Genomic DNA, 14,894 nt, shown 5'->3' on the forward strand with positions numbered 1-14,894 from the left:
TGCTTTTTCTGTTGAACCGTATAATGTACCATATTTTCTTGTCTCTTAACAGCATTAATTCACCAACTGCCAATCTTTATTGATGATCTATATGCACAATGGTGCTCTCTCTCTCTCTCTCTCTCTCTCTCTCTCTCTCTCTCCCCCCTCCATTAACTGCAGTGCTTCTCGTAAATGAAGAAGAAAGCATACACTGCTTCCAGCGAGCAGGTTACTCAGAACCCTACATTAAAATAGCTCATGAATCATTATGTTCAACATGGTCATCTGTAATCATAGATATGCAAATATCTTGGTGATGCATACCTCTTGCACTTTCTGTTTGTGGTGTCAAGATCTCTCTCACTGTTTACAAGTACGTGAGTTATATGAAGCACAGATCAATGAAAGTTGAAGTATAACTGCCTGTTCATTGATTGCCAAACTTTAAGAGAGGACAGTTTTCTTTCCGTTTGACCATTTGTGGCTTTCTCTCAATTTAGGAGTAGTAGATTTCCAGGTATGTTAAATTTTCTTGCACTATTGCAAATAACATTTTACAGTTTGGTCATGTAAAATAATTTAAGCTAAAATTTGAGAATATGTAGTTTATAAAATGTGTATACAGCATGATCAGTAATCTGAATAAGTAAATATGTTTCAAAATTGGTTTAAGCAACATTTACTGAATGTTCTGGGGTTCAGAGTCTATGATGTAGAGTGAGTTTTTTTATTTATTTATTTATTTTACTGTAACTATTACTGTTAAAATCTATGCTATGATACGTTTTTGGTACTGTACACCTTTATTAATTTATTTTACAAAGATTAGCATTTGCTTTAAAATAGACCAAATTTAATATATGGCCCAAATGAAACTATATGTTTATTAATTTGATCACTTTTGTTTAAAATATCATCTGCTGTGGTTAATGTTGAGCTTAAATTGTAGAAAATGATTCTTCGCAAGGAACTTGATTGCAGTAATAATTTATTTACAAATGTATTAAAATGTTAAATAAGGAGAGAGGGCAATCAATTAACTTAAATTATTACACCCAACATCACTTAAATTTGTTAGAATAATTTAATTAATCTTTGTGCAATCCTGAGTGTGTATTCTTTTTTTGAGGTATTACACTGTAGTTACTGCCAATAAATTACTGAGCCTGAACTAAAATTTATAAGTTGCTCACATAATCTGCCTTGGTTTGAAACTTCTGCTTTCAGACTGGCTGGTAGGACATGGATTTAAGATTAATTGCACTCATTTTGCTCTGTTCCTGCCATCAAGGCTGGATGGTAAAACACCAACGTTATTATTATTATTATATTATTATATTATTATTATTATTATTATTATTTCTTAAACCTCTAAGCTGGATGGTAAAACACCAACGTTATTATTATTATTATTATTATTATTATTATTATTATTTCTTAAACCTCTATTTCATGTTAAATCAAAAAAGCTTGCACTTTTACAGGAGGTTGGCATTTCAGAGGATGAAAAGGATTCTGTAATTCCTCTTACACCTTTGATACCTAGCATTTCCAGAACAGTAAGAAGTTATTATAGTTTTTATTTTTTTTATTTCTCATATCACGTGATTCATATTTAGGTGACAGCCAGTGTGTTTTTGACAGGATCTAGTAAGCTCCAACGTGTCCCATGCAGAAGAACTACCTCCGGATGGCTTAGCTACATCTGTCACCACAGTTGACAATGCTGAGAACTCCTCAGAGGAAGAAATGGATGAGTTGTGTGGTCCTTTAAATTCTAACGAACTTCGTCGGGCCATTGGGAGCGGGATTATGAAGTTTGGTCTAGAGCTTTTGGAGAACCTGAAGGCAAATTCGAAACAATCAAATATTATTATCTCCCCGCTCAGCGTGTCCTTAGCTCTCTCTCAGTTGGCTCTGGGTATGTTCATGACATGCAACACTAAACTAAATTCAGCAACGTCTAAATTTTGCTAATTTAATGCATGCAAGCAACTAATGAAACCTTACGTTTGCTACTTTTTGATTAAATTAAGTATCACATTAGCATGATTTATTACATTAGTACCATGTTTGGGGAAAAACAGTGTTAGTGGTAATGTAGAACAAGTTCAGAATGCGTTGCTATATACACAGATTACCCATAATCTTTAACACCACGGCAGTTGAATTGAATGACATTTATCAATTATATACCAGTAAATTATGTATATCATGCTGGCCTGCCCGGCCCAATGCCATAGAAAATCCAATGCATCACACACTGCCCAAAAAAGTAAATGCTGGCCATGACAGAATGAAATCAGAACATCAAGCACATCGTAGCCTGCTGTGCAGGAGAAGTTTAAGGTTGTTGATCTGGCCACCAAAGTCCCCAGATCCCAATCTGATAAAGCATCCATGGGATGCGCCGGACAAACAGGCCTGATCCACAGAGGATCAAACGGACCCATGAAGGAAGAATGGGCAATAACATCATGTGCCCGATACCACAGCACACACCCAGAGGTCCTGTGGAGCCATGCCTCGGGGGGCCAAAGCTGCCCTGTGGCATAAGGGAACCTAAACATTAGGGGGTTTTAAAGTTAATTAATTTAAAGGCTGATTGGTGTATTTTACAAGTGTTTGAATTTGTCTTCTTGTGACCTAGTGGTATGGTGGTTATGTGATGAGATTGCTGTTGGTCCAGAATTTACAAAATATTTAATTGGGTTAAGGTCAGGCCCATTTAGTGAGCCTTTGTGCCCTGTGGATATAGGCCATGTCCTTGTAGAGACCCCTCCCATCAGACTAGAATTGCTTTATTATACTGTAGAGTAAAGATCATCTGTCAGTAACTTTTTAATAATTTGCAGTGAATTCTGTAGGGGGGAAAATTGATCTTAAACCATATTGATAAACAACTAGAAAATATAGCGACTGCTTTTACACTTAATTTGTCACCGGTTCACTTACTCTTTGTGAACATGTCACGAATGAGAATGGAACAACCATTCCGAGAATGTTAATAGTGTGTATTTAATTTTTGCTTTAATGTATTTATGGTTATCAGGAGCAAGAAATGAAACAGAAGACCTCCTCCTACAGCGCCTACATGCTGATACAGTGCCATGCTACCACAAAGCACTAAAAAGTCTTCTCCACAATGTCCGTAGAAATGCCTTGCAAATCGCCAGCCGCATCTATCTTGCTGATGGTGAGTAAGGGAATAAAGGAAACCCTAATTATATTTTTTTGCATGAGGGCAGATTGTGTCAATACCATTGATGTGTAGCTTATGTAGAAGAGGTCTATAACATTTAATCCTGACATTAGTTTACATATTTAAACATTTTCTTTCTAAAGGATTTAAGCCAAACCAGGAGTTTATGGATGAGTCTCTCAAAATATATGATTCAAAGCCTGCAGCCTTGACTGATTTGGAGGAGATCAATGAGTGGGTAGAGAAATCCACAAATGGTCATGTCACAGACTTCCTATCTAGTCTCCCAGCTGACCTTGTCATGATGCTTGTCAATGCTGTGCATTATAAAGGTAATACAATTACAGCTTTTATGTACTATTGATAATCTTTCTACCTGTTTATAACAGTGCTCCCTGATTTAAAAGTATGTGTGCGGTTAAAAGATCCATAAAACTCTTGCCAGCTGTAGTACTTTGCATAAGTATTTAACCCTAGACTATTTCCACACTTTTATAGTGTTACAACCTGGACCTGAATTAAATTTATTTGCTATCATATATAGAGGCAGCACGGTGGTGTAGTGCATTGTCACCTTGCACTTTCATGATCTGGGTTCAATTCCCGGGTCTGTGTGCATGGAGTTTGCATGTTCTCTCACTGCTTGTTGGGTTTCCTCCGGGTCGCCGGTTGCTTCCCACAACCCAAAGACCTGCAGATTAGGCTAATTGGCATTTCCAAATTGCCCGTAGTGTGTGAATAAGTGTGTGTATTTGTGCCCTGAGACGGATTGGGTGTCGGATACAGGATTAAGCGGTATAGAAAATAAGTGAGTGATTATATATAATGCATCCACACAAAATAGCCAATACAGTTCGAAAATTTATTTATAAATTAATACCATTGAAAATTGTACTTGCATAATATATTTTCCCATATTGCTTTGAAACATTTAAATTAGCTTAGATCATGGTTGATCTGTTATTTAAAAAAATCCAAGATGGGGTCATCTACTAAATCTGTGAAGGACAGTAAAGGGGAAAACAGAAGGCTACCAAGATCCCTAGAGCAATTTTTTAAAAAAATGTATTATATAAACGTGTAGTATGGCAGAAGCTGTTCACTGAGCAACCACACTTGGGATGCTCCACAAACCTGGACTTTATGAAAATGTGGTGAACTACCTTTGTGTAAAGTGCTGTTTTAGAGACTATCCAAATAATTAGAAAAGGTTATATAGTCTGATGAGATTTTTTACCTTGGCTTTGTTTGACAGAACCCCAACACCATAACACAGTGAAGCTTAATGGTGGTAGCACCATGTTCTTTTAGTTATGCCCTCTTGGTTGGTTGGTTGTGGTTTTGAGAGACATACGAAATCTGAGGAAATGTTTTTTCTTCTTCCTTTTCCATACTATCCATTCAATTTAATCTCTAAAATATACAGTACTGTACTTGCTGTATACAAGTTGTAAAAAATACTCTCTTTTTTTTGGTTATGCAACAGAAAATTATTGAAAATTATTGCTGTTCCAAGAATTTTTTTTTTATTCTTTATTTAAGAAATATGTTTCTACAATGTTGGTGCTAGTAGTAAGTTAGTGCCATTATGTTTCTTTAAAATTAACCAAAGGTATATATATATAAAAAAAAAAGAAGAAAAAAGCACGGTGGTAAGCACGGTCGCCTTGCACCGCCAGGGTCCGAGTTCGATTCCCGGCCAGGTTCAATTCCTGGCTGTGTGTGCATGGTGGTTGCATGTTCTCCCTGTGCTTGGTGAGTTTTCTCCGGGGACTCCAGTTTCCATCCACAGTCGAAAAACATGCAGATTAGACTAATTAGCATTCTCACTAGTGAGTGAATGTCTCCTGGGTTGGACTCCAGGCCCCCCGTGACCCTGTATACAGGATAAAGTGGTGTAGACGATAAGTGAGAGTGAGTGAGTTAGTGTGAAAAACTTATACCCCTGCAATAGATGCTTGCATTTATTTTAATTTAAAGGTAAAATAATAGATATACTAGTTATAAATAACTACCATTTGAGTAGTTTAATGCGCATAAACGACATATGGAGCAATTCATTAAATATTAATAACAAGTTACTTGACATTTTATTAACCCAAACTAAGTTTTTGTACTATATTACATAATAATGACTTTCTGTGTTTTTCTTTTTTTTTCATCTTTTTCTAAATAAAAAAAAATCCCTTCTTTTTTTAGGAGAGTGGCTTCGACGCTTTGACCCTCATTTTACTTCCAATGAGCCTTTTTATATTGATGACAAACAAACAGTCAATGTTGACATGATGCTTGGACCAAAATACCCACTCAGTCTTTTTAACCATAATGAACTTGATGCACAGGTAACTTTATATACTTGGGAGAAATTATCAATAATTTGAGTACATTTTTGTGCATTTGTAACATACGGTATTGATGCTAAAAATTCTATCAACTAGGTCAAGAAGTGAATTTTTAGATAGGATCCAACACCATTTTAACACACATATTAGATATAAAGAAACAGATTTGCTAAATACACTTTTAAACTTTTTTTTTTATTCAAATCTTTTAATCTTAATTGTCATTCAGCTGAACCTTAAGTTTAGTTGGTTACAGACACTATAGATTTTTCCTTGGCTTTTAAAGCTTTTAACTAAAACCAGAATGCTTTAATTTAAGCAACAATTTTTAAAGGTCATATCCTTCTAAAAGATTACACCAATTTTCATTATTATTTGTATAAATAATTAGTACTTTTAAATAATAATAATTGAAAAATAATTATTATTTAGTTTGAAGCGAGAAAGTATAATGCTGAATGGCCATTTTTGGGGCACATATAAAATCCAAAACTGCTCAAGTTATCAACTTGAAATTTTTGGGAAAGCAAGATTAGTAATTTTCATGTTGCTTTAGAAATAGCCTTAGAAGTAGCTTATTTCAGTATATAAATAATAAAAAATATTATATAAAATATGTATATATAATCAGCACCAATACCGTGTTTAACTGATAATGTTTCATAACTTTTTCTCCATGTAATTTTATGGATATTTCTCTAATGTAAACTTCTTGTCTTGATCCTTCCTGTTTGGCAGATTGCTCGTTTCCCATTCAAAGGGAATATGAGTCTTATAATTGTAATGCCCATAATAGGATCAGTTGACGTGTCAGCTATCTCAGCCAAACTCAATATCTCACATCTATATAATCACTTCCCACGAGAGAGGAGTATGCTCGTTAAACTGCCCAAATTCAAATTGGATTTTACTCAGGAGCTTGAGGAGGCTCTGACAAACATGGGTAAGATCTTGCTTCATATACAGTCCAAGACATTATTTTTAAATTAAGGTTATTAATTCCACTTACTATACAAACAAAAGGAATCAAGTATTAAACTATGAAAGTTATCAGCTCATTGATGATAATACTAAGAAAATAATGATGATATGCTTTATCTCTATCTAAATGTTTCCTCAGGTCTAGGGGAGCTGTTCTCAAGTCCTAATCTGGGTGGTATCTCAGAGGGACCCCTGCTGGTCTCTAGTGTACAGCACAAGTCCAGCATTGAAATCAATGAGGAGGGTGCAGAGGCTGCAGCTGCAACAAGTGTAGCAATAAGTCGTTCAAATCCCTCTTTTACAGTAAACCAGCCTTTTTTCTTGGCCCTTATAGATGACTCCACTCAAACACCACTTTTTCTGGGGGTTATTTCAAACCCTAACCCTAGTGGAAGTCCTGTAACATTTGGTCCAAGCCTTCCAGATAAAGGAGAGTTTCCTAATACAAAGAATTTTGATAAGCCACCCAAATAAATGTGGTTATATATGTCTTTAGCACTGGCCTGCCTCGAAAACATCAATTCAAGCCTTGCAGCAAATATAAGCTAGGTTAGAATATGGTTAACGGACATGTTTCAAATATGACAGTGACATATTTTGAAATTTTTAAACGTCTCTTTTTACCCTATATATAAATGGCCTTAAGCTCACTGTCAAGCTTAAAATAGGTGTGTTTACATGGACCCTAATATTCCACTAATGATGGGAATAAAAGCAACCAGAATAAAAACATCATGCAAACACCTCCGGCCAATCTGAATGAATTTTTAGTTGGAAATGGGATGTAAACCTTTGATATGATAATTTTCCGCTTGTCTGTATAAATATATTCTTTCTATGCATATTTGCCTCATGTGGGGTTATCGTTAGGTGATGTGACGAGTTTCTGGAAGGGAACTTTTGCTTCCTTTCCTGATCAGTAAACTCTTCTTTTCCACCTGTCCTTATTTTTAATCACTGGCTCTATGGCTGAGGAAAGAGGATTGGCTCACAATTTCATTTGGAGTAAAGAATCTAACTAATCACAGATACAAAAAAATACTTTTACCTTTACAAAACGCAGAAAATGGGATTTATCAAAAAAGATCGGAAGCCTAATCTAACCTCAGAGCTGGAGAAAAATATCTTCTCTTTTGTGTTAGATTTTCAATAGAGTTAACACTTCACAGAGCATTTTTGATTTTTTTTTTATTATATTCTTTGAGCATGTAAACTTCCATTTAAACAGATCAGCATCCATGTAAACAGTTAAGTTTGAATCTCTAATAAGATTAAAGAAATATTGTCCATGTAAATGCAACTGTTGGCAGCAATTAGCTTTGTTTTACTGCTGTTGTGAAAGCATGTGTTTAATGATAAAATAAATGTATTTTTAAAAATGAAGTCACTTTGTGTATATTTCTATCATTGGTAATGTCAGGCTTTCTGGTGGAGCCTATTAGTCCTTCTTTATTCTTTATGCATGTTCCTGAATTATATATCCAAATAAGATTCAATCCTCCAAAGCTAAAATAGCATGAAAATAATAAGTAATATAAAACATTAACGGGAAAGTATGCTGCTATTGCTTATTTTATTATAACATAATTTTTAAAGTCAAACAAGTGAGTGATTCAAAATTGTCTTCAGCCAAATTTTGCTTAACATTGCTTTTTAAATTTTTTTTTTTTTTTAAAAACTTAATTTAATAACCAGTTTAATTCATGAGGCTGGCATGCATATGCAAGTATTCTTAACCTTCAAGCTAGAGACATAGATGTTCCCTATTCCTGACAAACCTGATGCAACTCACCAAGAGCTTGATAAGCATCTAGCTCAGATTCGTCAGCAGTAGGGCAAACATTCCAATCTGAAGTGACTATTTTCTGTTAGCACAGCTCAGCATACTGTCTGGTTTCATATAGTGCCAGTATAGTACCAGTGATTCTGGTACTTCTCCTTCCCAAATACAAGGTCTACTGATTAAAATCAGCACTATTCTGAAGGAAAGTTTGCTCATGATACAGTCAATCAGTCTACAAGTCAAATGGCACTTCAGTTCCGTTTACTCACTGTAAGTGTATTCTTTTTACCTTCCTCTAAAGTGCAAGCTTTGTCGCTGTATGCTATTTGATTACCTCGTAGTGTATGTAGTGTTTAATGTGGTGCTCTACATTATTTTCTCCCAGTGTTCATGTGGGTCCTTTGACTTCCTCTGGAACACTGGTAAACCTTTGCCATCTTACAAAACCATGACAGTAAGTGCATCAGGTATACTAAATTGCCCCAGATAAGAAGCTGTCTGTGTATGGTGCCAGAATGCCATCCCAATTAGGTTGCATTTCTGAACTGCCTTTAGTGTTTATTGGATAAAATTGTCCCTGACCCAGATAAAAAGTTTTAACTGAACATAAACGTGTTAATTTAAATTTATTTAGATCATACAATCATACATTAAGAAAGTTTGTTCTAAGCTCTCCATATACATATATATATATATATATATATATATATATATACTGTATAGTCTACTGGTGTAGAGGTTAGCACTGTGGCCTTGCACCTCAAATGTCATGGTTCAATTCCTGCTTTGGGTTCCCACGTTTGGTGGGTTTCCTCCTGTAGTCCAAAGTTTGTGTGTGCTTTTGTACCCCGCGATGTATTGAGTTCCCTGGGATAGGCTCCAGGCTGCCTGCAAATAAGTATACGAACACTCCTAAACCTGTATTGATGCACAGCCACAATTCCAAAAGAGTTGGAACCATAGGAGATGAGAAACAAGTGCTGCTAAATCATCCAATACTATCAGAATAACATTCTCCTTCAAGGTTAATACACAATATCATCAAGAAATTCAAAGAAAATCTTACTGTGTAAAGAACAAGGCCAAAAACCACTTCTGAATATGCATGATCTCTGATACCTTAGACGTCACTGACACTTCTGTAGTGTTTATATCATGATGTGGGCTCTGGAACACTGGTAAACCTTTGTCCATTAAAACCATTTGCCATTGCATTTACAAACACAACTGAAGGCTTAAGAAAGCCGAACGCTTATCTTGTCCAGAGGCATCAATGACATCTCTGGGGTCTGTCTCATCTGAGATGGACAGTGGTTCACTGGACAATCTTGACAATGCCAAACAGCATTCTGCTCAGGATTACGGTTGCCTGCTCCAACTGACAATGTGTGCTGCATTTTGAAATGCAATGTATGGCAATGAAGACCCCTAAAAACACACACACGTCTGTTAGCCTAATCTGAATGTCTTTGGACTGTGTGAGGAAAACAGTGTACCTGTAAGAAACCAACCAAGCATGGGGAGAACATGCACACTCCACACACACAGACCCAAAGCGGGAACTGAACCAGGACCCTGGAGGTGCAAAGCGACAGTGTTAACCGCCATGCCGCCAAATACCCGCAATGAAAACTTAAAGTATGACTAAACGTTAAAAGCATTTTGATTCCAGTAAACACCAAAAACGATTACCGTGCACTCTTAATTAAAATACATTTGACAAAACAATTATTTTGAGAAAAAAAACTTCGGGAATTGAACCTATATGGCTTACGCGCAGATCCCGATTTCTTTTTGTACTACCGAAGTATCTGTAATAATAATGATCGTAACAAGAGGGCGCACATACGCAGTGGCCAATCACGTGGTCGTGAGCATCGCCGGCAGTGACGTAATCATCAGGAAGTGGTCCTGAACTTGGCGCGTTTTGAGTGAAAGTTGGCGCCACGAGCTTTAGCACAACAAGCTTTTTTGCTGCTTCGTAAGACGCCGTAAATTAATAATAGCAGGATTTCTTTTTGAACCTGAAGCACCTTTGAGAAGTCATGGCTGTTAAATTGACAGAGGGCGCAATCGAGGTGCGTGACAGACTGCATGAGATATAAATATTATAGGCTTTAATTAGCGGGACAGGCCCGGAGTCATGGCGGTTTCGTGTTCTGAAACATGGCTAGGTGAAGTGTGTAACCTGATGTCCACTCAGTCATAAGGACGTGGATGGTGTTCGCAGTTTCTTTGTAATGTTCTCAGTGAGATGTTTACTAAGACCAGGAGCGTTTGTGTTTGCTAATAACTTACCTCGTAGCTAGCATAGTCTATCAAAAGTCTGTACTACAAAAGTAATGTTATAGAAATACTGATTTTCTTGAAAAATGTATAATTATGTAGTTGTTAGAATAAGGTTGTTCTTTGTATTTAGACTTCCAGCCTTACTCTTTGCACAAATGCACCGTTTCATGATACTGAAGTATTTGATTTGAATGCCACATTCAGTTAAATTTTAAGACATTTTAAATTTAAGATTAATAATATTATTTTATTAATGTTATGTTATTATTTATAAACAAATGTACAAGAACAGTAATGACATGATGTATGCTGAATAGAAAAGACAATGCCCGTATGCTCAAATTCACTTGGGTTTTTTGGATTGTGCATCAATACGTTGTAAGTTGCAAACTAATACGAGTGACCATTTTTTTAATGAAGCAGGGACTTTTTATTTTATTTTTTTTATATTGACTCAAACAATGCATTAGATGCAGCATCCTAAAAAGTAAGAGTGCATTGTGGGTTTGTTGAAGCCTAAGCAGCAATCCTCACTAGATTGCTTTGGTGGCAGTGTGTGATGGTTTGCTCTTGATTTTGGATCTTCACTGGTTCTTATTTTTCAGGCGCTGGTTAAGGGAAAAGAGGTTTCGAACCCATTTCTTCAGTTGATTGTAAGTATTTAATCACTAGAAATACTTAGTTGTATGATGCATGTTTTCATTGTTGTAAGGACACCATTTACAAGGACAATTATATTTTATTAAAAAGAAATCCAAAGATCTGTACAAATAAACAACATTATGTTGTAATTACCTTTTAATTACTTATTGTATTCTTGAATTTAAAAAAAAAAAATTGTGGGGAAAAGGGCATTAAGTTAAACCGGAACCTTTTGGATGATTTGCTGGCATACCTGCTGAAATTTCTTGTGACTGAAGGTGTAAAATCGATTGAATGGTCTGTTGAATGGTCAAACATGATAATGAAGGTCTTACGTCTGTGAATGACGATCTCCGCCAAGGTGGCTTGGAGCACACCAATTGTTCCTGTCAACATTCAGCGAGTAAAACGTCTGATTCATCAACAAACAATTAGTCGTCAACTTTAGTGGTTAGCACTATAGCCTTGCATCTCCAGGGTCTGGTTCCTGTCTCGGATTTGTTTGCATGGAGTTTAGATATACTGCCTGTGCATGGTGGGTTTCCTTCGAGTACTTCTCTCACAATCCAAAAAACATGCAGATCAGGGCTAATTTCCGTTCCCAAATTGCTCATAATGTGAGTGTGTTTGTGTCTATTGAACTGCCATGAATCTTATTTAAACATTTATCCAGTGTTTGTTAGCAGCTCGGTTTTCCCACATCACAAAAAAAAAAGATGCACAGCTTTTAAAATGTATTTTATGCAACAAAAAAAAAAATTGAAATTGGATTTTATTTTAGATACTGTATGTGCATATGTATATATCTATTTTAGTAATATTTTCAATTAAAATACGATTTAAAATATTTTCTTTACTATTTTATTTATGTGTGTATATATATATATATATATATATATAATAATGTATATATATACATATATAATAATGTAGATATATACATACGAAACCGTTTTTACTTTCGGGGGAATGTGGACCTAATGCTAACTCAGGAAGCTTTGAATGTTAATGTCTATTCCATAAGAATTAGGCACTAATAACATTTAAGACTGATAAACCAACCTTTTCTCAATTAACTTTTATGTTTTTGTTTTTTTTTCAGTCAAGATGGTTTTTATACTGTCTGTTAATTTGTGCATCAGCTGAGTTTGGCTTTGTTGCAATTTCGAAAACGAGTAATTGTTTAGGATCTGTATGGAGTTATTGTAACCTGGAAAAGGTGGAAACAAGTAGTAATGGAAGCCTCATTCAAGGGCTCATTGTACTGGCATCTAGTGGACAAATGTTATGTAGCAAGTAGATCGTAACATCACAAGCAGCACAATTAATCTGTACATGCAGCTGCACTGTTCAAGGAAGTGTTTATGCGCATAATCATCATCGAAAATTAACTGAAAAGTGAACAAGCTTTTAATTAAGCGCTGAATGAGTCAGTCACGTAATTCCGGTGACCTTGAGGCTTTGTTTGCCGTTGGTCATGTGACTCTCAGGGAACCTATACGTGCCTTGAAGCGAGGCTTCATTTGGACACGCTCCCTTCTGCTCAATACAAGCTTGGGAGTATGTGTGCGCGTGTTTGTCTGCATGTGTTTGTGTTTGAGATGGAATCCTTAACAGAATAGGTCGCACATGACTTTTATTCCACAAGAGGGTGCTCTTGCAGTTCAGTTTGTGTATAATATCGAATGTATTTTTAAATAGGGCTGCACCAACATAATTCTGTTTATGGTGTTGATGCAGTGCAAGGTTTACTTTAATCCCCAAATTTGCCAGTGCATGACAAAGACCCCAAAAATGTTGACCCAATTCTCAGATGTGTGGTAATTCTTTAAAAGAACAATTTATAAAATGGTGCTTTGCTCATCATGCCACGTGCACATAGACCACACACAGCACAAGAGTCTCTCTGACTTCCCACTGCACTGACAGCAGCCTAAGTGTAATTAGAGTGAGTTTAATCTGAGTGTTGGTGGGTGTCAGTGCCTGAAAGTCTCCAGGGCAAATGCTAATGGCTAGTCTGTCTATGCCGTTTCCAGCTCATTGCCAAGTTGAAAACCATTTTTTATGCATGTATAGACTTTAAAAACTAAGCAACATAGATTTAATGTTTAAAATGGTTGCTTCTTTTAGGTTTCATTTTAAAATAAATGATAAATGCGTAAGCTTCTCTGAGAGGAATGCAGATGATTTTATTCTTCGATTTATACGGTAAAATGTCATCTATTTATTAAGCAGAAAGAGTTCAAGCTAGACAAAACTGTGTTTATTGCAAACTATATAAATTAGCCATCTTGCTCGTTTGGGTTTAATATTGGCAGCACTCTGTGCTATATCATGCAAAATTTTTGGTGCTTTTTTTTATCTGTAGAATATTCGGAAACTTGATTCAGGCAACGGACCAGTTCGCTTTCGCCTCATGATGAGTGATGGCCTTTACACCATGTCCTGTAAGTATTCCCCTTCTTTCACTGATTCTTGTTTCTTTGATCTTGATTGTGGATTTATATAGTGGGTTCAGAAAGTCTCTCTGCAGCGACCACGTAGAGTAGTAGTAGTGCATTGACACCAGTCTGTTAGATGTATCCAGGCCTGGATTGACCATAGGGCAATGCCCACCGGGCCGACGCACATTTTTGGGCTGGGGCTGTCAGTCATAATTTAATATTTAAAAAAAAGTTTATTAGGCCAATTTATTTATTACCGCAACGGTAGAGTATCTGAGATACGAATCGTGGCCTATTGGTTGACTGTCTTAAAGGACATTGAGCTAGTCCAATAAAATCTCAGGCCACGCCCTACCTTCCTACTGGCCAGCCCTTATCTCCCCTTGACAAAATCTGCAATTTAGAGTTTGACCGGAGTTTGAGATGAGTCCGTCTATAACAATTGATAAACTAGAAAAAAACAAGGGGGGTGCAGAGAAGCTGCGGGAGAAAAGACGCAAAAGCCTACAAGTGGAAGCAGCAAAACGTGCGAAAATCACAGAAATGTGTGCCACCACCACACATTCAATTCAGCTGCTGGTGTAGGGCCATCAACATCTAGCAACAGTGCAGAGGCAGTCCAGAGTGCTCAGGCTGCCAGAGCGGCACATGGGAGTGTACAACAGAGTAACGTCAACGTACACAGATGAAGAAGGAGTAGTTATTAAAATTGATTTGAAAGAGGAGGAGGTGGTGAGAGACGTGACCCAGCAGGGACAGATTGAGGAAGGCTTCAGAATAGCTATGAGTACGGTAAGAAGTAGCCGAAATGTTGGGGGGCCGCTATGGCCAAAAATGCCAGGGCCATTTTTTGGTCCCAGTCCAGCCCTAGATGTATCTGAGGAGTTCTTTGCTTAATGTCGGATGTGTATTTTTGTGTGAAAATGTTAACCATAGAAGACCGCGATTGAGAATAATCAAGTTTCATTAAACAAATATTTTCACATAACTTACTCTAAACGGCCAATGCGGAGGGTCTTCTTGAGCGCACTTTATTTTAAAATCAGTTTTTGAAATAAAAAATAAATACAGTAGGTCAGGATTGAGACAGGATTATTCCTAAAACGCTGTAAATATTTCTCTCACTGTAAATGTCTTTTATACTGTAGCTCAAGAGATGTTTCTCTGTACATGTACAGCTCTGTATAGTAATCCTGAATTGCAGCATAGGAACATCTTTTTATTTTTTA

The 14,894-nt window shown here is 36.4% G+C and overlaps 2 protein-coding genes across 2 annotated transcripts in view; both read left to right on the plus strand.

Moving 5' to 3' along the window:
* The first annotated feature begins 326 nt into the window (after positions 1-326).
* serpinf2b (serpin peptidase inhibitor, clade F (alpha-2 antiplasmin, pigment epithelium derived factor), member 2b) lies at positions 327-7,890 on the plus strand. The gene is made up of 9 exons (XM_053506697.1): positions 327-499; positions 1,210-1,281; positions 1,467-1,541; positions 1,627-1,903; positions 3,035-3,178; positions 3,328-3,516; positions 5,384-5,526; positions 6,265-6,469; positions 6,647-7,890. The coding sequence occupies exons 2-9, from the start codon at positions 1,225-1,227 to the stop codon at positions 6,979-6,981; spliced, it is 1,425 nt and encodes a 474-aa protein (XP_053362672.1). The 5' UTR covers positions 327-499; positions 1,210-1,224; the 3' UTR covers positions 6,982-7,890.
* Positions 7,891-10,207: 2,317 nt separating this feature from the next.
* The window catches only part of rpa1 (replication protein A1), a 38,773-nt gene continuing 34,086 nt past the window's right edge, over positions 10,208-14,894 (plus strand). Inside the window, exons 1-3 of the mRNA XM_053506696.1 lie at positions 10,208-10,368; positions 11,185-11,232; positions 13,590-13,668. Of these exons, the coding sequence (XP_053362671.1) occupies positions 10,336-10,368; positions 11,185-11,232; positions 13,590-13,668 (160 nt within the window). The 5' untranslated portion in view covers positions 10,208-10,335. The remainder of the gene's footprint in view (positions 10,369-11,184; positions 11,233-13,589; positions 13,669-14,894) is intronic.

Source organism: Clarias gariepinus, chromosome 11 (genome assembly GCF_024256425.1).
Source record: "Clarias gariepinus isolate MV-2021 ecotype Netherlands chromosome 11, CGAR_prim_01v2, whole genome shotgun sequence".
NCBI classification, from domain to species: domain Eukaryota; kingdom Metazoa; phylum Chordata; class Actinopteri; order Siluriformes; family Clariidae; genus Clarias; species Clarias gariepinus.